The 25,954-nt window shown below is 44.9% G+C and overlaps 1 protein-coding gene across 2 annotated transcripts in view; it reads left to right on the top strand.

Moving 5' to 3' along the window:
* Positions 1-9,871: 9,871 nt before the first annotated feature.
* The window catches only part of LOC115168349 (collagen alpha-1(II) chain-like), a 29,931-nt gene continuing 13,848 nt past the window's right edge, over positions 9,872-25,954 (top strand). Inside the window, exons 1-33 of one of the 2 annotated variants that reach the window (XM_029723520.1) lie at positions 9,872-10,180; positions 12,754-12,963; positions 14,518-14,537; positions 14,808-14,840; positions 15,748-15,780; positions 15,981-16,034; positions 16,521-16,622; positions 17,141-17,218; positions 17,679-17,723; positions 18,021-18,074; positions 18,781-18,834; positions 19,597-19,650; positions 19,885-19,938; positions 20,122-20,175; positions 20,302-20,346; positions 20,467-20,520; positions 20,929-20,973; positions 21,436-21,489; positions 21,913-22,011; positions 22,139-22,183; positions 22,329-22,427; positions 22,608-22,661; positions 22,784-22,891; positions 23,008-23,061; positions 23,365-23,463; positions 23,591-23,644; positions 24,288-24,386; positions 24,585-24,638; positions 24,834-24,887; positions 25,189-25,242; positions 25,362-25,415; positions 25,647-25,691; positions 25,848-25,946. In XM_029723520.1, coding sequence (XP_029579380.1) covers positions 10,087-10,180; positions 12,754-12,963; positions 14,518-14,537; positions 14,808-14,840; positions 15,748-15,780; positions 15,981-16,034; positions 16,521-16,622; positions 17,141-17,218; positions 17,679-17,723; positions 18,021-18,074; positions 18,781-18,834; positions 19,597-19,650; positions 19,885-19,938; positions 20,122-20,175; positions 20,302-20,346; positions 20,467-20,520; positions 20,929-20,973; positions 21,436-21,489; positions 21,913-22,011; positions 22,139-22,183; positions 22,329-22,427; positions 22,608-22,661; positions 22,784-22,891; positions 23,008-23,061; positions 23,365-23,463; positions 23,591-23,644; positions 24,288-24,386; positions 24,585-24,638; positions 24,834-24,887; positions 25,189-25,242; positions 25,362-25,415; positions 25,647-25,691; positions 25,848-25,946 — 2,208 coding nt within the window. In that variant the 5' untranslated portion in view covers positions 9,872-10,086. The remainder of the gene's footprint in view (positions 10,181-12,753; positions 12,964-14,517; positions 14,538-14,807; positions 14,841-15,747; positions 15,781-15,980; positions 16,035-16,520; positions 16,623-17,140; positions 17,219-17,678; positions 17,724-18,020; positions 18,075-18,780; positions 18,835-19,596; positions 19,651-19,884; positions 19,939-20,121; positions 20,176-20,301; positions 20,347-20,466; positions 20,521-20,928; positions 20,974-21,435; positions 21,490-21,912; positions 22,012-22,138; positions 22,184-22,328; positions 22,428-22,607; positions 22,662-22,783; positions 22,892-23,007; positions 23,062-23,364; positions 23,464-23,590; positions 23,645-24,287; positions 24,387-24,584; positions 24,639-24,833; positions 24,888-25,188; positions 25,243-25,361; positions 25,416-25,646; positions 25,692-25,847; positions 25,947-25,954) is intronic. The other variant, XM_029723518.1, reaches the window with a different exon arrangement.

Here is a 25,954-nt window from a genome sequence, read left to right as displayed (position 1 = left end):
GTTGTTACAGTAAGATCAGAAAGTGACCCAGGGTGAGATGGGTGGAGGGTTCAGTCTCTTTCTTCCCTGTATGATTAATGAGGTCTCTCTCTAATAGGTCATGACCCTGGAAGGACTGTGCCTTTCCACTCAACAAAGACCCGCATTCAGGCTTTCTCACCTGGCCCGCCCTATCTGCCACAGAGAGGTACACGATAAAGATCATACATACAGACATTTCATCCCCTTTTATCCCCATCCACCACTGCAGGGCTTCACAATGAAGAGAGTTTGACGTGTTGTCTTGTCTCTATCAGGAATGTTAAGGTTCTGGAGAAGAAGCGGTGGTCTCAGGGCAAATCTTATTGTTCTGTACGTAAATCTGTGACCCCATTTAGTATGATATATTCCGTTACGTTACGTTAGGTTACATGATGAATGGAATTGTGGTCGTACAATATCATACGAATTATAGGACATATAGTCATACATCTTACCCGGTCGTACAATAGCATACGAATTGGATGATGTAACTTAGCATACATATTGGAGGACGTATAGTATTACACGTCCTTATCTGAGAACAGGTTGCTTGTTGCGCTGTAACAACAAAGGAGAATTACGGGGAGAATTTATGTTGGCAGTTAGGGGAACTTATGACAAGGTTAGGATAATTTACGTAAAAGGTTAGGAGAACTAAAATAACAAAGGTTAGGGGAATTTATGCAGGCTGAATTTTATTTTCATGAATATTGCCCTGGAGGCAAAACTGAGCAATTTCCGCCAGCTGAAAAGTACAATTGTACAATTTCATGAAAACATAAATTTGCTTTTTGGCTTTAATTTAAGGTTAGGGATAGGCATTAGGGTTAGCAGTGTGGTTAAGGTTAGGGTTCAAATCAGATTTTATTACTTTGTGGCTGTGCCAGCTATTGACCACTCTGCAGAGCTGCCTCCAGAACAAGATTCATGACGAACAATGCTAATCTGCGGAATTTACGCAGCAGGTTAAGTGATTTGGGTTAAGTTTAGAATAAGGTTTCGAGGAAGGGTTAGCTACAATGCTACAGTTGCCCCAACGCGACTCAAACATAGCAATCCAGAGGTTGCAAACGGTCACGGATTAACAACCTCCCTACTTTTGTTTCTGTCTAAAGCAACTAGACCGTTAGTAGCTATCATACAACGTGGGGGTGTTCAAAAATACGTAAAGTGTGTTTCGTATGGCTCTGAGGCCAGGCTGTGAAGGGATACTTTTTTGGTTTACAATAGACAGTACTTATGGTACTTGATGAGAGGGTTGGGGAGTAGTGAACTACATGTAATTCAACTAGTAATTTAAGTACATTTTGCAGTAGCTTGGTGGTCGTTGAAATACATTTAAATCTACATAATACTTTTTTTGCTAAAATAAAATATGGGTGAAGTAGACAATCATTTCCTTTTCTCGGCTTCAGACCTGCCTAATTATCACTTGAAACATTGTTTTTTGTGTTTAATAGGCTAAATTACACATTCTGTTTTACATAAGACCCCGAAGTGATCTATTTTTGCAATTTATAGTCTATGACATTTCAAATGTACCTATAATAATTTTCCACAAAGTAGTTTGGATGTAGTGAACTATTTTTTCAAAGTAACTTTAGTTAAGTAAACCATTTTTCATTGGGTAGCTTTAGTGTAGCTTACCTTCTTCCAGTGTGAGGTAATTGGTAGCTTGGCAAACTGTATTTTCAGAGTAGATTCCCCAACACTTGTTGATGAGTAGCTACAGCTCATTACAGTTGGTTTGTATATTTTGTTCACCGTTTCATTTTATTCAAGTCAACAATATTACTGGATATTCACAACATTTACTGGAAATGCCAGCAACACGCCTACAGTTTCCAGCCGTTAATATCCATTGCAAACAGTGGTGGCAGACATCTTCTTCTAACTGGTTCTCACAGCCTCATGTTAACTGGTCTTTGCCCAGAGGCCTCTTGTCAAAACTCTGACTGACCCTTAGTACACAGTCATTGACTGGAGTGCTCTTCACACCCAGAGGTTGCTTCAGGACCTGCAATAATTAGATACCCATAAAGCCATAATCCAAGAATCTTTCTAGAATCTGACAGGTTAGATGTAGTTAATCCTCAGAGACACACTGGCCAGTTCTCATGCCCTCAGCGCTCCCTACAGTAGTTTACATCATGGTCCACTTCACCTACCCTCAACTCCTATTGTTAGCAAAGCGGATATGCCTCATATATATATATATATATATTTATATATATATATATATATATATACTACCATTCAAATGTTTGGGGTCACTTAGAAATGTCCTTGTTTTTTAAAGAAAAGCTACATTTTGGTCCATTAAAATAACATAAAATTGATCAAAAATACAGTGTAGACATTGTTAATGTTGTAAATGACCATTGTAGCTGGAAATGGCAGATTTTTTATGGAATATCTACATAGGCGTACAGAGGCCCATTATCAGCTACCATCACTCCTATGTTTCAATGGTACGTTGTGTTAGTTAATCCAAGTTTATCATTTTAAAAGGCTAATTGATCATTAGAAAACTCTTTTGCAATTATGTTAGCACAGTTAAAAACTGTTGTTCTGATTAAAGAAGCAATAAAACTGGCATTCTTTAGACTAGTTGAGTATCTGGAGCATCAGTATTTGTGGGCTATACTCGGCCTTGTCTTAGGACGGTAAGTTGGTGGTTGGAGACATCCCTCTAGTGGTGTGGGGGCTGTGCTTTGGCAAAGTGGGTGGGGTTATATCCTGCCTGTTTGGCCCTGTCCGGGGGTATCATCGGATGGGGCCACAGTGTCTTCTGATCCCTCCTGTCTCAGCCTCCAGTATTTATGCTGCAGTAGTTTATGTGTCGGGGGGCTAGGGTCAGTCTGTTACATCTGGAGTATTTCTCTTGTCTTATCCGGTGTCCTGTGTGAATTTAAATATGCTCTCTCTAATTCTCTCTCTCTTTCTCTCTTTCTTTCTTTCTCTCGGAGGACCTGAGCCCTAGGACCATGCCTCAGGACTACCTAGCATGATGACTCCTTGCTGTTCCCAGTCCACCTGACCGTGCTGCTGCTCCAGTTTCAACTGTTCTGCCTGCGGCTATGGAACCCTGACCTGTTCACCGGACGTGCTTGTTGCACCCTCGACAACTACTATGATTATTATTATTTGACCATGCTGGTCATTTATGAACATTTTAACATCTTGACCATGTTCTGTTATAATATCCACCCAGCACAGCCAGAAGAGGACTGGCCACCCCTCATAGCCTGGTTCCTCTCTAGGTTTCTTCCTAGGTTTTTGGCCTTTCTAGGGATTTTTTCCTAGGGAGTTTTTCCTAGCCACCGTGCTTCTTTCACATGCATTGCTTGCTGTTTGGGGTTTTAGGCTGGGTTTCTGTACAGCACTTTGAGATATCAGCTGATGTACGAAGGGCTATATAAATAAATTTGATTTGATTTGATTTGTGGGTTCGATTACAGGCTCAAAATGGCCAGAATGTTTTTTATTTCTTCTGAAACTCATCAGTCTATTCTTGTTCTGAGAAATGAAGGCTATTCCATGCGAGAAATTGCCAAGAAACTGAAGATCTCATAAAATGCTGTGTACTATTTCAGATTCTTCAAAGTAGCCACCCTTTGCCTTGATGACAGCTTTGCACACTCTTGGCATTCTCTCAACCAGCTTCATGAGGTAGTCAACTGGAATGCATTTCAATTAACAAGTGTGCCTAGTCAAAGTAAATTTGTGGAATTTCTTTCCTTCTTAATGCGCTTGAGCCAATCAGTTGTGTTGTGACAAGGTAGGGGTGGTATACAGAAGATAGCCCTATTTGGTAAAATACCAAGTCCATATTATGGCAAGAACAGCTCAAATAAGCAAAGAGAAATGACAGTCCAAAGCTGGAAAGCTGTCATCAAGGCAAAGGGTGGCTACTTTGAAGAACCTAAAATATTAAATATATTTTTATTTGTTTAACACTTTGATTATTACATGATTCCATATGTGTTATTTCATAGTTTTGATGTCTTCACTATTAATTATACAATGTAGAAAATAGTAAAAATGTCACGCGGAGCGGAACAGGTGAACCCAAGAGCAGAATCAGATGAGGAGACTGGGATGAGGTAACCAAGGTATTTATTGAAACACAGGGGGAAGATGGGGTGCAGGCCAGGGGAAGCTCGGGCTGGTTGCAGGAAGCAAGGTGCGGAGGCTGAGGCTGGAGCGAGGGGAGTTGGGATTGGGTAAGCAGGTCCGGAGAGGAATCCAAGGACGCTGTGGAGTGGGGGGGGGGGGGGTCCAGGACAGAGTAGCAGGACGGACGAGACATGGGACTGGAGACAGGGGCCAAAGTCAGAGTGGGCAGAACTGTAGCGGAGAGGAAAACAGCGTCAGGCAAGGGAAAGCAGGCATAACAGGATCTAAGCAGGAACAAATGGCTAAAAAACGCAGACTGACTGAGCAGAGGTTACAATCTGGCAGCGTGGAAGTGGCTTTGCTGAGTATTTGTAGAGGTCTTGATTATGGAACAGGTTGCAGCTGGTGGGGATCTGCTCTGCCTCCAGCATACCTGTCTCCACCCCTACAATCACACACACACACACACACACACACACACACACACACACACACACACACACACACACACACACACACACACACACACACACACACACACACACACACACACACACACACACACACACACACACACACAGAGGAAGAGGGAGAGAGCACTGGGGGAGTGGCAGCAGGTTAGGGAGAGACAGGATGAGATGTAGAGGGTGTGGCGGGAGCAGATGTAACAGTACCCCCCTTACGGGCGCCAAGACAAGGCTTATCTGGGTGTGAGGTATAGCATGCACGTAAGAGGGAGGGGTAAAGAATATGATGGCAGGGAACCCAGGAGCGCTCCTCAGGCCCGTATCCCTCCCAGTCCATCAGGTACTGCCAGCCGCGGCCCAGAAAGCGAATGTCCAGAAGCTGCCAGATGGTGTAGGCAGGATGGTCATCGATGAGCTGAGGGGGTGGAGGAGCTGCTGCAGGAGACAGGGAACTGGAACTGACAGGTTTGATCAGGGATACGTGGAAGGAAGGGTGGAGCTTAAGAGAGGCTGGGAGTTTCTGGCCACAGCAGAGGGGTTAATGATACTATCAATGTCAAATGGACCAATGAATCGGGAGGAAAGTTTCTTAAAAGCCACCTTCAATGGCAGATCCTTCGATGAGAGCCATACCTTTTGCCCTGGAGTATAGACTGGGGCTGAGGCACGGGGATGATTGGCTTAGGACTGGGTCCTGGCGGAGGCACGTAGAAGGGCAGCCTGGGCCTTCCTCCAGGTGCGATGACAAAGGTGCATATGGTCATGGACTGAGGGTACCGCCACCTCGACCTCTCGGGTGGGGAATAAGGGGGGGTTGATAACCAGAGCATACTCAAAGGGTGAAATATCTGACGAGGCGTTGTTGAGGGTGTTGTGGGCATATTCCACCCAGGGTAGCTGAGCACTCCAGGAGGAAGGGTTAGCCGAAGTTGCGCAGCGTAGGGCAGTCTCCATCTCCTGGTTCGCCCATTCTGTCTGGCCGTTGGTATGGGGGTGATTTCCAAATGAAAGACTGACATTGATACCCAGTGCTGAACAGAAGGATCTCCATACCTGGGATGTGAACTGGGGTCCCCTGTCGGAAACAATGTCAGTAGGAATGCCATGTAGATGAAACACATGGGACACCAGCAGGTCAGCAGTCTCCCTGGAGGACGGAAGCTTGGAGAGGGGACTGAAGTGAACCGCTTTGGAAAATCTGTCAATTATGGTGAGGATGACCGAGTTAACGTTCGATAGGGCAAGGCCAGTGACAAAGTCCAGAGCTATTTGTGACCAGGGGTGACTGGGTATGGGAAGAGGGCGAAGCAGGCCGGACGTGGGTTTAGTGGAGGTCTTATTCCGGACACAGACCGAGCAGGCTGAGACACTCCCGGACGTCCCTCTCCATGGTGGGCCACCAAAAGCGCTGACGGAGGAAGGCGAGGGTCCGGTTCATACCCGGGTGACAGGCAAGGGTCTGGTTCATACCCGGGTGACAGGCGACGTGAGTAGAATGGGTCCACTGAAGAACATCAGAGCGAACTGAATCTGGAACAAATAGAGCATTTCTATGACCGTTACCGGGGTCAGGCTGGTTCTACTGAGCCTGGTGAATGCAGGACTCGATCTCCCAGGAGACGGTGGAACCAATGAAGGTAGATGGCACAATGGCTTCTGGCACGGAACCAGTGTTGTCGACGGTGAACTGGCAGGAGAGGGCGTCAGGCTTGGTATTCCTAGAACCGGGGCGATAAGTGAGTATGAAGTTAAATCTCCCGAAGAACAATGCCCACCTGGCTTGCCGGGAATTCAGACACTTGGCGGTCTGGATGTAGGACAGGTTTTTGTGGTCCGTCCACACTATGAAGGGGAGAATAGAACCCTCCAGCCAGTGACGCCATTCCTCAAGAGCAAGCTTCACTGCCAGGAGTTCCTGGTTACCGATGTCAAAATGTCTCTCGGCAGGTAATGGCTTACGGGAAAAGAATGCACATGGATGGAGCTTCTGATCAGAGGGGGAACGTTGGGACAGAACAGCACTTGCCCCGGTGTCGGAGGCATCCACCTCCACGATGAACTGGAGTTTTAGGTCTGGCTGAGTAAAGACTTGTGCGGAAGTGAAGCGGCGCTTGAGTTCCAGGAATGCTGCCTTTGCTTCAGGGTCCAGTGGAATGGAGTGGAGGTGGAGGTGAGAGTGGTGAGAGGTGCTGCCAGACGGCTGTAGTGGCGGATGAATCGTCTGTAAAAATGTGCAAACCCCAGGAAACGCTGTAGCTGCTTCAGGTTTGAGGGCGCAGGCCAGCCTGTTACTGCCCTGACCTTGGCAGGATCCATGCGTAACCGTCCCTGTGCAATAATGTAACCCAGGAAAGATACAGAGGAAGCATGGAACTCACATTTTTCAGCTTTAACAAAAGCTTATTTTCCAACAGCCGTTGGAGAACTTGGTGAACGTGTTCCTGGTTAAAAGAAAAATCCTAATGTCATCCACATAGACAAAAAACGAAGCGTCCAATCACATCCCTCAGTACATCGTTGACTAGGCTCTGAAAAACAGCAGGGGTGTTAGTGAGACCAAAAGGCATGACCAAATACTCAAAGTGTCCAAGTGGTGTGTTGAACGCCTTTGTGGGGGATATACTCAACAGTATATCCCCCACAACTACCAAGCCACCTCCCTTAGCTGGCCGCAGGGAACAAGTGGAGACGAAGTGACCAACCTGGCCACAGTATAGGCAGCTCCTAGTGCTGATTTGCCGCTGCCTCTCCTCAGGTGAGAGACGGGCCAAGCTACATGGGTTCAGGTTCTGGAAGAGACTTAGGAAGGGAGGCAGTCGGAGGACCAAGCAAAGAAGCAGATGTAGTGATGGGGCATGCAACCCTACCTGCCCTCTCCCTCCAACGCTCACGGAGACGGTTGTCAATGTGGATGGCAAGGGAGATGAGCTCCTTGAGTCCATCCGGCTCATCCCTGGACACCAACTCATCCTTGATGGTCTCCGTGAGAGCTTGCTGAAATGCTCCCTGAAGGGCCTCCTCATTCCAGCCGCTCTCAGTGGCGAGGGTGCAAAACTCGATCGCCATCTCAGTGACACTATAGGAGCCTTGACGGAGGGACAGGAGTTGTTTAGCGGCATTGTTACCGCAGACAGGGTGGTTGAAGACTCTCCTTATCTCCTCTGTGAAGCTGGAGTAGGAGGAGCAGATGGGAAACTGTCTCTCCCATACCGCCGTGGCCCAGGAAAGCGCTGCTCCATGGAGGCTGCCAATTAGGAAGGAAATCTTGGCCTGTTCGCTAGCATAAGCGTAGGGCTGTTGCTCGTGTACTAGTGAACGTTGTACCCAAAAGGCCTTATTGTAACACTCTGGGGTCTGAAAAACGTCTCACTTGGCAGAGGAGAGGGACTCAGGGCTTGTTGTTAGCTCTGGGCAAAGGTTCGGCCCTGCAGGTCTGAAAGGCTCCGTGAAAACTCCTTGATGTGTTCCAGACGGGTTTTCAGGGCTTGGTCATGTTTCTCGAGCTGGGCGCCTTGGCTGGCGAGGGTTTGATGGAGAGGATCTGAGCCTGCTGCGTTCATATCTGGGCCAGATCGTACTGTCACGCGAAGCGGAACAAATGAACCCAAGAGCAGACGCAGACGAGGAGACTGGGATGAGGTAACCAAGGTATTTATTGAAACACAGGGGGAAGATGGGGTGCAGGCCAGGGGAAGTTTGAGCGGCTTGCAGGAAGCCAGATGCGGAGGCTGAGGCTGGAGCGAGGGGAGTTGGGATTGGGTAAGCAGGTCCGGAGAGGAATCCAAGGACGCTGTGGAGTGGGGGGGGGGGGGTCCAGGACAGAGTAGCAGGACTGACGAGACATGGGGCTGGAGACAGGGGCCTAAGTCAGAGCGGGTAGAACTGTAACAGAGAGGAAAACAGTGCCAGGTAAGGGAAAACAGTCATAACACGAAAACAGGATCTAAGCAGGAACAAATGGCTAAAAAACGCAGACTGACTGAGCAGAGGTTATGATCTGGCAGCATGGAAGTGGCAGGGCTGAGTATTTGTAGAGGTCTTGATTATGGAACAGATTACAGCTGGTGGGGATCTGCTCTGCCTCCAGCACACCTGTCTCCGCCCACACAATCACACACACAGAGAGGGAGAAGGAGAGAGCACTGGGGGAGTGGCGGCCAGTTAGGGAGAGACAGGATGAGAAGTAGAGGGTGTTGCAGGAGCAGATGTAACAAAAAATAAAGGAAAAAACCCTTGAATGAGTAGGTGTGTCCAAACTTTTGACTGGTACTATATATCTTTTTTTTTTTACAGATTAGGTTAGTATCAGGGCCAGTGAGAGGATGAACACCATGTTTGGTAAAAAAGGTGTGGAACAAAATTGCTAATAATTCTGAGAGAATGAGGTAGAGAGAGCGAGAGAGAGTTCTCTGTTCAAATGTTGAAATTTTAAGCCTACAACATTTCCCATGCACAACCAATGCTGAGTGTGAGGGCCTGTATAAGCAGACAGCTCAGCAGTTTAATTCACTTTCAGATGTGATTGACATGATTGACAGTCGGCTAGGCAAACCAAGTGAGGAGATCTGATTCTAAGCTTCCCCTTGGGTGAATCCATGGACTTTCAAGCACTATTTCAGAGATGTGTGGGATTTAACCAGCTAACTTCAGTACAGGAGCTGATCTGTAAACCCCTGTTTCTCACCTGTATGGGTCCTAGGGGGTTGACATAAATTGCAACTGTATGTGAAATAATCAGAGCTGCACTACCATTACCACATCAATAGTAAGTTATTCAGATCACATATTAGGTTATTGAGTTGCAAATGTGTATTAATACACCCATAAGAGATTTGGCTATTTACCATGTCAATAAAATGAAGCCAATGAATGAGTGTAGGCCTACTCTTATTCAGTGAAGGCCCAATGCACCTCGCCACCTGCAAATGGTAAAATCATAATTCTGTTGTTGATGACTTTCTTAATAGGTCTAGGCCTACCTCAAATATTCTAATCTCTATATTGTGAAGTTGTCTATCTATATGAGTCTGGCAGGTGAGTGGCCATACACTATTGTAATGGGGGGGTTGAAAGAGAACCAAAAAGTGTGATTTATAGGTAGCCTACATCATCTCCACATGTCACGAGAGGAATGGGAGAGAGAGGTCCCTGGCAGAATAGACGCTGAAGGAGTGGAGGGGAGGGAGATGTGGGTCGAGTTTCAGCTCCACTGGGGGTCGGGGGGAGGACTGGTATTTTGGAATATACGAAGATTCGTAGAAGGCACAGTGGACATAAAACCACGGTTCTTGCTCTGACGCGGTGGGTGTAAAGTGCCGGCTGGGGCCCCGCGTTGGATTCCACTTCGATTTTGGAAGTTTGACTGCATGGTTCCCTTGCAGTCTCTGGGAACACACATTACACACCACTGAAAGAGAGCTGCGTCTGCTCTGTCCCATCTTTTTCCTCACCCAAGGTCCTGCATGTCTAATATTTAGACATGTTCAGCTTTGTGGATTCACGGACTGTTCTGCTACTTGTAGCATCCCAAGTTGTTTTACTATCCATTGTCAGATGTCAGCAAGAGGATGACCGTAAGTTGCATCTTTCTGTAGAATTTTCTTTTGGATTCTTCTGATGATCGCATTTTATCAACTAATCTTTTTCTTTCTGTATGTCTGTGGCACTACCTTGGTATTTAAAGTGTGCAGTTTCTGCGCAATTCTCGCCTGCAAAATGAATAGGCCGAGTATTGAATGTAAAATTGCTGCGAACAAGATATGATATACAAGATATATCAACATTGACATTGATGGAAGGCACATACTCAGACAAGTATTGGTCAGTCATTGGAGGAATTGCACAATTATGAATTACAATTCTTGCAGATACAATTCAGAGATTAAATGTGATTTATCTGGACTGTTATACTGTCCATGATGTCAAATTAAGAAATGACTATTTAAATAATGGTATTGAAATGAACAGTATATCCTAATACTGGTTTGATATTGACATAGTTAATTACAACATGTTAATTACATTGTAAGTGTTTGCAGATATACAGGGCCTATGCATTGAAATTGTTTTTTGGGGGGAACATAGGTGAGGCTATCAAGGCACATCCGTGTGGGATGGAGGACCAGGTGAACAAGTGTGCGTTTGTTTCACTACTGGATATTCACTGTGGATCCCGTCGCTGCACAAGCACTCTCTCTAGTGCCAGTATTTAACAGCACTAATCTATTTACATCAGACAGACACAGTGGCTCTCTTGAGATGCTTTGGCAGTTCCTTAGCTTTTTAGGCAATTTAGAGAAGTTTTACCGTTGTTCAGAGTGGCATTTACCCTCCTGAGAAAACAACATTATCAGTTCTGATTTCAAATGAATAGTTATATTGTTTAAGGTTACTATTTGTTAGAATTGAGCGATTGAAATTGCTTGAGTTTCTGGGTGGTGGCTGAAATACTGTAGATTAAATAGTTCATCATTTAAAGAGACAGGGTCAGACACATCTTGACCCCAGACGACCAGGCTCAAAGGGTAGCAGGAAGTGAATGGCAGTTGGTCACTTAATGAGAGAGGAGTAGGTGCTTTATAAACAAACTTTGGAACAGGATACTCTCTGTATGTCGCTAGAGAGATGGGCTATACTACATCATGCAATGTGTAATATATAATGTGCTGCTTTATAATCAACATATTCATGGACCTGTGCTACATAGGCTATCGTTTGTCATCCATTTAGTACCCCGAATAAGAGAATGTAGGGGCCACATGCTCAGTGTAGTGGTAGTTTAAGCCTTTCGTAATGAATTAGGGTTCGTGTGTCCATATATATCTCACCACAACTCAAAGAAAAGTTGTGGAACAACACGTCACCAACCAACCTCACCTTCTGTGGGGAAAGCTTAAATGGACTACTCATGTTATATAGTATACTTTGGTAGAAGGCATGTGATAAGAACCACTTTTACACTAATGCAAGAAAAACAAATAGTTATAATTCATTATATTTAGCAAGCCAAACCTGAGACCCTATGCATGAAAGCTCCCCATTCTTAATTGTCCAATGTGTCTGAACTGGTGCTTGACACAGCTATGTGATCCAGATGGAGAATTTATGAAGGACCCCCTGTTTACTTAGGGCAGCAGCTTGTCATTGGGCACAGTCTCCCAATGTGAGGGACTCATTCATGCAGGTCCATTGGTCACCAGAGAGTGCAGCAGGCCTACAGGTTAAATATACTCACTCCACTGGGACAAAAATACCTACTACTGCCTTTAAATGGCACTGCTAAATGTACTCTTTGTTGGCTGCATTGAAGCTGCTTTCTGCATATGATTACTGTAATCTGAATGGATGTTTCTGGTGCTTTGGCTTCCTTCTAAATTAATAAATCTAGCAGTTTGCGTGCAGGATAAATAAATCTGGGTGAGGCTTCCTGAGCTGTGCTGTTTTATGAAAATAAACCTCAGGCTGGTGGTTAGAGCTTGTGAGACTGAGGCCCCCAGGTAAAACCAATGTCCCGAATCAGCACCCACCCAGACCAATGCCTTGACAGATCCTGTCTGCTCATGCTGCCAATTCATGTTGAAGAGTTTTGAGATGAGTCTATTAGGCCTAATACCTGGATATAATGGACATATTGATGCCATACGTTTTTGATTAACTATGCTGATATGCTTCTGTCTTTAATGTGGTTGATAACTCTCCCAAGCTGTGTGTGCAGTCATGTGAGTGAGAGTGTTGTGATGCTGTGTGCTGTGGTGTTGTGATGCTGTGATGCTGTGGTGTTGTGATGATGTGGTGTTGTGATGCTGTGTGCTGTGCATGGGGTGTAAATTAGGCCTCATGATAAGCTGATAACTTGTCTCTCTCCCTCTCCCTCTTCCTCCCAACTGCCACCACTCACCTCCACCCCTGTCTCTCTGTGACCCCCACCCCTCTCCTCCACCATCTTGCACGCAATGCCCATCATGCTTGCCCTCTAACCTATCCTGCCATTTTATTTTACCCATGGCACCCCCTCATGCTCCCTCCCCTCACCTAACTACTATGATCACTGTCGTGCCCTCTTTGCCAACCCCCCACCCCACCACCACCACCCTCCACCCCTTCTCTGCCCCATGCCCTCTGTACCACCCCCTGGTGGTGGCCACAGAGGAGGCAGGCTCCTGCATCCAGGATGACCATCGTTATAATGATAAGGATGTGTGGAAGCCGGAGCCGTGTCGTATCTGTGTGTGTGACAGCGGGTCAGTGTTGTGTGATGAGATCATCTGCGAGGAGATAAAAGAGTGTGCCAACCCCATCATCCAACCTGGAGAGTGCTGCCCCATCTGCCCTGCGGACGCCAGCGCCCCCACTGGTTGTCATTTATTTATTCACACATTCATAAATAAATTACTGCGCCCTTAACATGCCAACACTTTTGAATGGGGAAGTAAATGGCAGTTTAGATGTTAACTGGGGTTAACAGGTCCCCAGTAGCTTATTGTACTGTACATGACTTTGGTGTGCAGACATAAGTCTGGACAGGAGTCAGGACAGATTTTGTGGCTCATAAACTGATACTAAAGGTATTTACAAGTAGCTAGCTGTGATGTTCCCTATTCAAAAGTGTTACCTTTTCCCCTGCTTGTTTTATGTTGGAGACTAAACCTGCAACATCCTCTGGATATCCCTCTCTATGGATGTTCACTTTATGAGAAGTTTAATCCCTTAGTCGTGGCATCTGGTTTCCACCAGAAACAACAAGGGTCAACAATGAAAATGAGACACTTCTAAGTTTGCTTTCATTTTAGTGGCGGGTGGCTAAGAAGCCTCAGAACCTATGGGAGGCTGTGTTATCCTGAGCTGCCAATCACTGTCTCATTTTGTCCAATGGAAGCTCCGTTCCCACCACATCAAAGCGATCCTATTGGGTGAAGTAAGACAATGTTTGACAACACATGATAGTCCCACCAACTTTGGGGTTCTGAAGTTGAATTTCTTCCATCACTAGTGTGTATACATAACATTTGGACTGCTTTGCCCTTTTTTTGAAGACACATTTTCTATAGCATCATCTTTTTAAACACCTATCACGTATTACTCCTGTCATGTATGGATATGATCCTATTTCCAGTGACACACATGGGAGAGTCATTACTGTCCTTCCCTTTACCAGACTTGACCCAACCTACTCCCAGGCTCAACACACAATATATAACATTAGCAAAGAGAAGAGATGCAAAGATAGTAAAATATTATAATACTCAATATTATCCTATCAAGATTCTAAGATATGTTCACTTTCAATGTAGAATAGTCATATTTGCTCATCAAACAACACAACTAAACCAAAGCTGCTTTCACATTTCAGTCATTGTCTATGTGTTATGTCTTTCTTTTCTGAAACAATCATTTTCATGCATTTTGAAATATTTAGAAGTGACTTTAAAAACTAAATTGTAATGACTTTAAGTACTTGAGGATATGTATCATCAATCTATCGTAGTGTGCCATTTCATAACAGGATGCTTTCCTCCCTAAGGCCATTTATGCTTTGAACTCCATAGGCTGTGTCAATGTTCTCAGTTGTTGGCTCCAAAATACGCTATAGAGACAAATATTTTTGGTATCCACTACACACTGAGGATTTGATCCAAAAATCTGTCCCATCCCCTGGCTTTGCTTGCTTCTGCTCCATCTCCCTCAACATGGAACTACAGCTTACCCTCCAACACACTCTGGAAGGTTCTCAGACTCTAGGGTTTGGAGTACAGTCTTTGATTTCCATTGGTTTCCACAGGAGTGGCTTTTAGTCTGGGGTTTTCAACCCCTGGAGGTTTGGCCCATTCACACAGCAATCCTGCAGTCTCAGGTTCACCCTTTTTAATGTTATTTTCTCTCTCTTCCTCATCCCACGCATCTGCAACAACAGACGTGGCGATTGGTGCTAAGGTGAGACCATGGGCAACGATGACATGACAGCTATACTGAAAGCTGTTCTGGACAAATCACAATTGAATGATATTTTCTGTTGTTGGATCAGCAATGTGTTATTTTAGACAATGTATCATATTTTACACGGTATCATATTACGTGATCATCTAAACGCTGCATCCACACACTCAGACTAAACAACACTCAGACTTACATGATGTGAGTATTTCATAATACAGATACGTTTCAATTATGACCACTGACTTTCTTGTTAATTTACTCTATTAGGGCCAAAAGGGGGAACCCGGCAAGATTGCAGATGTAAGTATGCACCCTCAGCTTTACAGTTTAGTCAAATTATTTAGCTGCTATTCTTGACACAGGGGATCTCTTGATTTGTATTATCTCACGCACTGATTACTTCTCAGTATTGTTCATGTATACGATAGCTTATGGGCTGCACTATAGCTCATGCTTACTCAGAAAGACATCAGAAGGTTATTTTGTCCATCAAATTTAAGTGAAGGCACTGAAGGTTCTTTTTAAGTACCCATGCATGCCATTGCCAAGCATTCGCGAACAACTGCCTATAAAGCTTTTCAAGACTATGTGACTGTTACAATAGCCTCTCTTAAAACTCACATACATGCTGTAAAGCTATCCAAGTCAGTATCTGGGTTGACTCTCCTCAGCATCTTGGATGGACTGTGGATGGACAGGCAACATTCCATTGAGTGTTACGGATTACCAATTTGCACATTGTTCTTCTTCTTTTTGGGAATAATATAATTACAAGAAAGCTAAAGCCTCCAGTTGATAAGTGATTGGCTACCATGCTTTGAACCTGGTGTTTTTTTTAGGGCCTTGAATGACAACATGGAAGGAAGCCTACATTCCTCTGAAATAATGGATCCAAACCAATCACCATACATCCATTTAGTAACGTTTTTATTCACTGGTATGCAAGGATTCTTGGAAAACGAACCCTGACAAGCAGAAGATGTTTTCAGCTAAACTAACTTGTCTGTCAACAGACTTCCTGGTGAAGTCTATTTTGTGCTGTTTGTCCATGGCCACAGTGTCCTGGAATGTTCTTTCCCAGCATCTTAGCTATTCAAATCAGTGCAACCCAACACTGTATCAAAGACATCAAGCCTTTCACAAGACTACTTTTATCCCAACAAGTGTTGATATCTGAGCAAGCTATCCTTTATGTTCCATTGTCCAGGTTGTAGGAGCAAATGGACCAGCAGGCCCTATGGTAAACATACTCTCATATATTTATTTGCTCATTTGTTTTATGAATTATAATGACGATTGTTTGAATATATTCCATGAAATATTATTTGTGTTGTATTTTGCCTTGCAGAATATCTTTCATGAGTTGTAATGTGCATCCTGCCCCAGCACAATATCCTTGATGAAGTACTATTGGTCATCCTAATACGTTTGTTTGCGCAGGGCCCCTCGGGCGAGCAGGGACCTCGTGGATCAGCCGGAGCTAAGGGTGATAAGGTAAGACACAGAATCCCTGTAACTTTTAGGAATCCGTCTGTGGTGTGGACTGAAATCAAGGCTAACCATTCAACATCTGTAATTGCTGTGAGAGATCACTGCATAGTTTATTATGTATGAGACTTTGAATTTAGCTCCACGATAGTAAGATATATATGCTGCATTATTTTGTAAAACCTCCCCAACATGGAGAAGATTCTCCTTTATAATGACAAAAAAATACAATAAGATTCAAACAACATAGTGGCATGCATCCCTAAAGCACCTCAAAATGTTCTCTGCAATTATTCACCATTGGCCAGGCTAGTAATGCAGCAAATTGAAAGGTTAATTGATGCATTACAGTTGATTGACTGGTTGATTGGTTGATTGATTGACTGATTTGTTGATTGATTCCAAACAGAATAACATTCAGTCATAATACTGGACATGCTTAGGTATTGAACTCATTGTTGAATGCGTTTGTCCCTCTCTCATTTTCCCTAGGGAAATGTTGGCCCCAGAGGCAGAGATGGCGAGCCTGGCACCCCCGGGAACCCCGGACCCTCTGGCCCACCCGGACCTAACGGACCTCCAGGCCTTGGCGGGGTAAGTGGCATGAGACAAAGGACAGGACAGTAGATCAGTGGGGGATGACGTCACCACTGCAAAACTCTGTGTCTTTGTCTGTGTGGTGCAGAGAAGCACTCTGCACTTCCTGTTGACAGACTGTGGCAGTAGAGCATCGGGAATACTCTAATTGTCAGAAGTGTGTGTGTGTGTGTGTGTGTGTGTGTGTGTGTGTGTGTGTGTGTGTGTGTGTGTGTGTCTGTGTGAGAGAGAAAGAGACTAAGCTATAAGCCTATGTGCTGCTCTATGTGTTAGTAGAATAAGGATCGAGAAAGAACGATGGATGACACATTGCTAAGCTACTGTACCACAGTCAATCTCACCATTATTATCCCTCCTGACAACTACTAAGTAAATGTGCTACCATATTTTTTGTTGCGCCAGAGCAGTGGTGAGGCAGAAATACAGCCTGTGAAAGCTTTGGTAGACACCAAGGGGCAGTGAATCTACTGTAGACGCTGTCAATTCAGTAACAATGTCCCCTTACCTTTCTGCAGAACTTTGCTGCTCAGATGGCTGGTGGATTCGACGAGAAGGCTGGAGGTGCACAGATGGGAGTGATGCAAGGACCTATGGTAAGGGGACAGGAGACGTTACTGTACATGAACTTAACAGAATCCAGAGGGGTTAAAAATATTTCAAAATGAATGAATGAAAAACATAAAATCATAGTTTTATTCTAAATAGATAGGTAGGTATATGGTGACTGTAGGGTGGTAGTAGCATGCTGTATTACAGACTTGAAGCCAGACTGCCACCTTGTGGTGAAAATGAACCACTGTATGCTATCCGTCAACCCATTGACATGTACTGTATTTATTTTCCTTCTTTGTTCTCATACCACCATACAACTACAGGCTGAGAACTAACTAATTGTGCAACATCATAAGACACATCGACCATGCTATTTGGATACAATGGCTTGCCTGACAATTCAAAGGGTTTTGTCTTAAGACATGACTAATTATCAAGTATCCCAACAGTTTTTGAGCTATAAATTGTTATAAATATTATGTATTTCCTCTCCCTCTGTAGGGCCCTATGGGTCCCCGTGGTCCACCTGGCCCTTCTGGAGCACCTGTAAGTATACACACCTTCATTACTGCGGGCTGGACACCTCTCTAAGCCTTAGTAATAACCACAACAGAAGGAGAATGTTGTGTAATTGCTACTGTAATTTAATAGCTACTGACATTGTGTTAGATGTCTATGTACATATGACTCAGTCCTGTAGTATTGGATGGTTAAGACATTATTTTATGGCTTATCTGTATCCTAATATGCGGTATGGATCCGTATTGTGGACACCCTAGGCCAATAGCAATATGCAGACTATCAGGATGTCTTTGACTAAATGTTCCTTCTAATCAATTCCAGGGCCCACAAGGTTTCCAAGGTAACCCCGGAGAGACTGGAGAGCCAGGCCCAGCTGTGAGTATCCAAAACTATCCTAGGGTGCACCGCAAATCTCGGTGTCACGATAACAACATAGAATTAGAATGCGTAGACCTTGGCAGCAACACCGGCGCATTCTAGTATTAGCTATCTAGGGAGTCATTTTCCATTGTACGCTATATGATTGCATACCTACTTACCACATGAAACAGAGAAATTAGGGTTATAGTGAAAGTGTCTAATAAACCCACTCAGATGGGCAATATAATTCATACATTCTCATCCTCAGCACTGATAGTTGTTTTAAGCATTTTGTTTCTATAAAAAGACCTTATGCAACCCAGGTTGACCTAGAATTCCTGACCTGTAGAAGTGGATGGAATGTCTGCCTATGTGAGGATCACATGGACCTCCATCCCCCACAGAGTTCAAGTGAAACTCACCAACATCATTACCCTTCATTAAAATCAAACCACTAGCAACAGGAAAATAAAAATAGACAGGGTTTCCTTTTTAACATAACTGTCTGCTACATAACAGTTTCATTACAGTTGGCAATGAGACTTCGAAGACAAGGTTGAAGGCACTAAAGTTATGATGTAAATGTGGAATGGCGTTGTTTCATTTTAGTTAACTATGGGAAGGTAGCTTCTTACACTAGTTTGTTCTTAGTCACAACAATTAAGCCTACAACCTCCAGCCTAAACAATAACAAACACCTCTCTCTCTCTCCCTATAACAGGGCCCACTGGGACCACACGGACCACCCGGACCTTCTGGCAAACCAGGAAGTGATGTAAGTATTGTCATCTTCATCAACAAAACCAGATCCACGGCTCAGGTCTGAGTTCTGTTGTCAAAGCCATGCTCAAGTAGAGCACAAGCACACACCATGTTATTTTCACTCTGAGGACAACGAGGACAAAAGGCTTCACTATCACATGTAGAGCTCTAAATATGCTGTGTTACTTCAATTGTGTTATGTACATAGAGCGCATTAACAAAGTTCTCACCGCCTGCCCAAACTATCATTCACCCATTGACTTGCCATACTCCAGTAGCCTGAGTGACAGTCTGTTTCTGCTCTCCTGCAAACTTCTTATGATATTGTCATGCTTGACAATGAGAATGGAGTAGGCAAAAGGACAAACAGATCTGGGACCAGGCCATACTCCAGTGCCCCTTGTTCCATCATGAAGAGTGGACCTTGTTTTTCCCCCACTGTTTAAAACCACAAGCATGATTCTCTTTGACACAGTATCACGAAGCAGTCTACAAAGCAACACACTTGCCTACCATTGTCCCTCATTGAATATCTATAGTGCAAATAATCTTCAGCTCTATGTCCACAATCTGCAGTCCCATATTTACCTCCCCCCAACCCCCCATCATGTTCACAAATATCTCCACCAGGGGGCATTCTCTTCCTGAGCTGAATTCATCTGCTTGAAATATAAAATGTGAAAAGTTCTCTTGGACATTTATTATGCAGTTGATACACTCCTGATAATCATACCTATAATCATAATCAATCATTCTTCCCTCTCTTTATTTCTAGGGTGAGGCTGGCAAACCTGGAAAGGCTGGTGAGCGTGGACCTGCAGGACCTCAGGTAAACAGAGAGACATAGAGGATAGTCCCAAAAAGTATACAAAACCATGTTCAAAACATTAGAGCACATTGCCATGGATCATCGCTCTCCAGTTTTTATCATCAATTGCCTTTGTTACATCTTAATATTTCCTGATCAATTAAATTAAACATTCAATATCTTAAGATAGAAGTTCCTTTAACAGATGAATCCCACACAGAATCTTTTAATATCTAATTTATCTCTTTATTTCAGGGAGCTCGTGGATTCCCCGGAACTCCTGGTCTTCCTGGAATCAAAGGACACAGGGTGGGAGCTTCATCATGCGTCATTTATAATCACAACTCCATCAGCAAGGATATTATGATGTTACACGTTCAACATGATTAGCAAGACAATAGATGAGCTAATTAGTGTTAATTGATCAGTCTAATGAGACGGATGTAGATTAAGTGTCTCTCTGTGTCTGTCTGTCTGCCTGTCTGTGTGTAGGGTCATCCTGGTCTGGATGGAGCTAAGGGAGAAGGCGGTGCTGCTGGAGCCAAGGTAAGACTGCCAACTAGATCTTCAACTCATCAAATTTTTTCATTTCTATTCCTGTGTCTGACTATCTGACTGACTGTCTGATTAGCAGTCTGATTGGCTGACAGACTGACTGTGTTGTCTCTATAGGGTGAGGGTGGTGCTCCCGGAGAGAACGGCGCGTCTGGACCAATGGTAAGAGAGCAGTACACCTGTGTATTACTTGAATAATATGAGTAAAAAGCTCTTATTCACCTACTGTTTTGCTTAACGTGACCAAGCTAAGTGTTCATCTTGTGTCTCTGTCTCCTGTAGGGACCACGTGGTCTGCCTGGCGAGAGAGGCCGTCCCGGACCTTCTGGAACTGCTGTGAGTAACACAGACATGTGCCTTTAACTCTCTCTGATATAAATGCACTCTTGAATAATACATGAACTCAACAATTCAGGTAATTACACACCAAATGATCCAAAGCCCTGAATGATATGCATAATATTTTTGAGGATTTATGTGCCCAATCCCAATCAATCCTAACCAGACCCAGTGATATTCTGTACACTAGCCTACCAGACAATCCCAGCCCAGTGTTTAGGACTGTCTCTTTGGTTAATGTGGACACCTGATGAAGACCTACTCAATATGTGCTGTGTAGCAAATCAATTAGTCAAAATTACAATTATGTTTAGGTTAACCTTCTCAATGGTGAAAATGTGTCCATCGATAAACACCCAGAGTACTGTACCATCATAATGTTTCCCATGTCTGCTCTCTCCTCAGGGTGCCCGAGGTAATGATGGCTTGCCTGGCCCTGCTGGTCCTCCCGTACGTATTGCACTCTTCGTGTTGCTTCCTCACTGTCTCAAAGACATATAGCTTTTATTATTATTGTACAAAAGTGGTTTCAAACCAGGGGGACTAGGGCCCCTGGGTGTAGTTGACCTATCCACAGGGGGTACTTGAGAAGACTCATGAGAACGTAGGCCTACTGGTAAAATGCATGAGGAGGTACTTCAGGGGCACTCCAGGCAAAGCAAAATTCAGTTGGTGGTACAGTAGCCGAAAAAGGTTGGGAACCACTGCTGTACAAGATACCATCAATGCAATGCAGAAATCAATTATGCACTTCATGTATTACAACACAATCACAATTGTACACATTTTCAAATACTTTTGAATAGATTTACAATTGCTTGACTGTTTCTTCTAGTCAATGTTGTATTTTTGTGCAATAATAGCAAAATCAGGAATTTGTACGTTTGTTTAACTGACCTCTGATCCCTACAGGGGCCTGTTGGGCCTGCTGGAGCACCCGGTTTCCCTGGATCCCCAGGAGCCAAGGTTTGTACTATTTGCAATTATGTTTCTATCATGCATCATGTCAGTCCTAACCTGATTGAATCCAATGGAAGCCTATTGATGTGACAAACGGTGTGTCTGATGAATTCCCAATCATCAGGTGAGACACTTCATTTCACTACAACACTAGTGAACAGCTCAACACTAGTGAACAGCTCAACACTAGTGAACAGCTCTAATAAGATGATCAATAATGATAAGCTGCAATGAGATGAGATTCTCAGAGTCACTCTACCTCAAGGACACATTGAACAGTCACTGTAGATCTGTCGATCACGTCTCTGGGAGACAATGAGCTCCAATCACCATACCATTTTACTTCATCACTGAGTACAGTTTGAATAACCGTTACACAGAGAAGCAACAACAGTCCTAATGGTCCTCTGAATCTCTTCCATCCCACAGGGAGAAGCTGGCCCCACTGGTGCACGTGGAACTGAGGGCGCACAGGGACCCCGTGGAGAGGCTGGTACACCCGGATCTCCTGGACCCGCTGGTGCCTCTGTACGTAACATCCAGGCAATCTGTGATAAAGTCTGAAGTGCATTATCTCACACTGATCATCTCTCATCAATTAACTGATGCATTATTTTCATCTCTTCACCTTGTCTCTGCTCCTTTGTTCCTTTAGGGCAACCCTGGTACTGATGGTATCCCTGGAGCTAAAGGATCTGCTGTAAGCATATTCTTACACTATATGGGTTTAGAATGTACCCTCTACACTCTTTATATACTCAGCATGAAATAAACACTGATCTTAGTTCATTATCAGTCTACTGCTCAGTCAGTAATATTCAATTACTGTATCTCTCTTTCTGTAGGGAGCTTCTGGAATTGCTGGTGCACCTGGTTTTCCCGGGCCCCGTGGCCCCCCCGGACCTCAGGGAGCAACAGGACCTCTTGGACCCAAGGGACAGTCTGTAAGTCCCCTATATTCACCCCAAAACCTGGACACACATATGTTGGTGGTGCTGTAGGTTGGTTTACATTGGTAGGTCTTGGAGGGTGTATAAGGAGGTGGGGTCATGACAGATAATGTGCTGTGGATAACATTGCTCCTATTTCAGATGTTTTTGACTTTGCACCTGTTTATGTTGTAGGGAGACCCCGGTATTCCTGGCTTCAAAGGAGAGGCTGGTCCCAAGGGAGAGCTTGTGAGTTCTGTTTTGATGGAAGATATATCATTCATATCAAATCTGCACTTTTTCATTCTACTGAGATGGACCTGGAAGTATGTTTGAAATTAATCTGCTATCTTCTTGGTCACCCCCTGTAGGGCCCTGCTGGTCCCCAAGGCGCCCCTGGTCCCGCTGGCGAGGAGGGCAAGAGAGGAGCAAGAGGAGAGCCCGGTGCTGCTGGACCACTTGGACCTCCTGGCGAGAGAGTAAGGATCTGAATCATCACAGATCTCACCACAGATTTTTAGGGTCATATCAGTTCTTCCCATATCCTATTCCTCATCATGGAAATCTTCTCTCTTCTCTCTGTCCTTGTTTCTAGGGAGCTCCTGGTAACCGTGGTTTCCCAGGTCAGGATGGTCTTGCTGGTTCTAAGGTGGGTCTTGACACTTTTACAGTTCTCAATGCCCCATCTCACCTGACATCCAGGAATGGACAGAAGTAGTTGCAAAATCACAATAACAAATTCTACTTAATGAGTCCCTAACTGTAAGATGTTGTTGTAGACCGCTGAGTAGTTTCAAAACAACCAAACCTGTTATATTGTACTGCTGGTATCCTGTTGTAGCAGCTATATAATACAATAGCCAGTCACAGTTTATAAACAATGTTGTTTAAGCTTGAGTGATGAATGCATAAAACACTAATACCTCTCTTTCTCTCCACTCTTCCTCCACAGGGAGCCCCTGGTGACCGTGGTGTTCCCGGCGTGGGTGGGCCTAAGGGAGGCACTGGTGACCCCGGCCGCACAGGAGAGCCTGGTCTTCCTGGAGCCAGAGTGAGTAGTAGTACCTCAGGTCCCCACCACATCCATCATCACAACCAGCCAGAACAAGAGCTGTGGCTCAGCATGTCAGCCTTCATGTATTGGGTTGACACTCTCTCATTGTTTGTGATGCTCACAGGGTCTTACTGGTCGCCCTGGAGATGCTGGTCCTCAAGGCAAAGTTGGTCCTGGTGTAAGTATGCCTCTTTCCCCGTCTAGACCACATACTGTATTCCACTCAAACATTTTGCCATACAATTAACCAAGATTTGGTGCAGTAATACAGAGTTTTCCTTTCTAAACCCATGAGATGTATAAGATGTACAAGATCTCACTGGAGGGACCACCCGAGTGGCGCAGCGGTCTAAGGCACTGCATCACAGTGGTAGAGGCGTCACTACAGACCCGGATTCGATCCCGGGCTGTATCACAACCGTCTGTGATCGGGAGTCCCATAGGCGGTGCATAATTGGCCCAGCATCGTCCGGGTTAGGGGAGGGTTTGGCTGGGTGGGCTTTACTTGGCTCATCTCGCTCTAGTGACTCCTTGTGGCGGGCCAGGTGCCTGCAGGCTGACCTCGGTCGTCAGGTGAACGGTGTTTCCTCTGACAGATTGGTGCTGCTGGTTTCCGGGTTAAGTGGGCGGTGTTAAGAAGCGCGGTTAGGAGGGTCATGTTTCGGAGCCTGCATCACTCGACCTTCGCCTCCCGAGCCCGTTGGGGAGTTGCAGCGATGAGACAAAATCGAAATTGGGGAGAAAAGGGGGGTAAAATACAAAAAAACGAAATCTCGAGTGATGTTGACTTGCTCCTCTCTTCTCGGTGTGTGGTACTGTAGGGTGCTGCTGGTGAGGACGGTCGCCCCGGCCCACCTGGTCCTCAGGGAGCCCGTGGCCAGCCTGGTGTGATGGGATTCCCTGGACCAAAGGGAGCCAATGTAAGTGCCACAGGGGTTTCCAATAATGTTTTGATACCCAGAGGAAAGAAATTGCCTGTAGATTTGCCTCCAGCACCAGATACAGACAGTATCTGACAGTACAGGAAAATAACTATGTAAATGTCCCCATTAATTCCCCTTGCACTTGATGTCCATGCTTCTTCTCTGTGACTGACCAGTGTGTTTTTCTTTCAACAGGGTGAGCCTGGCAAGGCAGGAGAGAAGGGTCTTGTGGGTCGTCAAGGTCTGATAGTAAGTAGATTAACCTTTTAGATGACCTTCCTGTATCCCTTGGTCTTAGCGAAGTTGAGTTATTAACATCTGTGCAATTTTGGTGTTTAACCCCCACAAAGTTTCAAGAAATAAAACAGTGGAGGATCTGACACCGATCCTTTCCTTTGCTGTGGTGGTTCATGAAGAACTGATACATTTTCTCTCTCTGAACAGGGTCTGGCTGGTAAAGATGGTGAGACTGGTGCTGCTGGACCTCTCGGCCCTCCTGTAAGTGTTCAACCTCTGACAGACATATTGTAAATTACAACAAAGCAATATAAAGTATTTTAGACAGTTCTTAAGGAGACATCTATTTTAGACATGACAACTGCACCCCATAGTAATATAATCAGTTTATTTGGTGCACCCATAATATAAGTGTAGCCATAGTATCTGTAATAGCTAGCATCTGTCTTTGAGCATGAGAATGCAATGGCATTCCCAAACTTACACACAGCTCCACAGGGTGCTAATGCTGTGTCAGTCACTTGATCACCTTTTTTGATCATCTGAGGTGCTTCCATCCTAGGGACCTGCTGGAGAGAGAGGAGAGCAAGGAGCTGCTGGACCTTCAGGCTTCCAGGTGAGTTCACCTTACTTTTCTGGATTGGCTAGAACATAAATGATTCTATTCGGAATAACTTGATGTCCATTTTTTATGATGTCATAGGAAGTCACTGACTGTCTTGTGTTGTTGTGCAGGGTCTGCCCGGACCTGCTGGCCCCCCAGGAGAGGGAGGCAAGCCTGGTGATGCGGTGAGCGTCCACACTGCCACAGCAACCCACCAGGCCTGTCCAGGTCCCTGATTGATTGAACACATTAGGAACATCTAACCATGTTACTCATGTCCATTTGTTATCACACACCTCAGCATTTTATCCTGATCAAGTTATACTAGCAAACACAAGCACATGCTGTATTCTAAAAGTAATTATTTATCTACTGTAAAAATATGCAGCTACAATGTCTCTCTCCTAACTCTGTAGGGTGTTCCTGGAGAGGCTGGTGCTGCTGGTGCCACTGGACCTAGAGTGAGTTTTCATTTCTACAATAAGTCTGATATAGATGTTTTTCTCTCTTACTGCCATAATCATCTACATAGCCACCGCCATCTACTTGTCAAACCTTTACATCTGTAGTCCTCCCTGTTTCTGCCTCACACTTCCAGTCTCTCTGTTCCCTTATAGGGCGAGCGTGGTTTCCCTGGTGAGAGAGGCGGTGGTGGACCTCAGGGTCTGCAGGGACCTCGTGGACTTCCTGGAACTCCTGGAAGTGATGGACCGAAGGTTAAGAG

This window comes from Salmo trutta, chromosome 30 (assembly GCF_901001165.1).
Source record: "Salmo trutta chromosome 30, fSalTru1.1, whole genome shotgun sequence".
Lineage (NCBI taxonomy): Eukaryota > Metazoa > Chordata > Actinopteri > Salmoniformes > Salmonidae > Salmo > Salmo trutta.
This window is presented reverse-complemented; position numbering and strand designations above follow the sequence as displayed.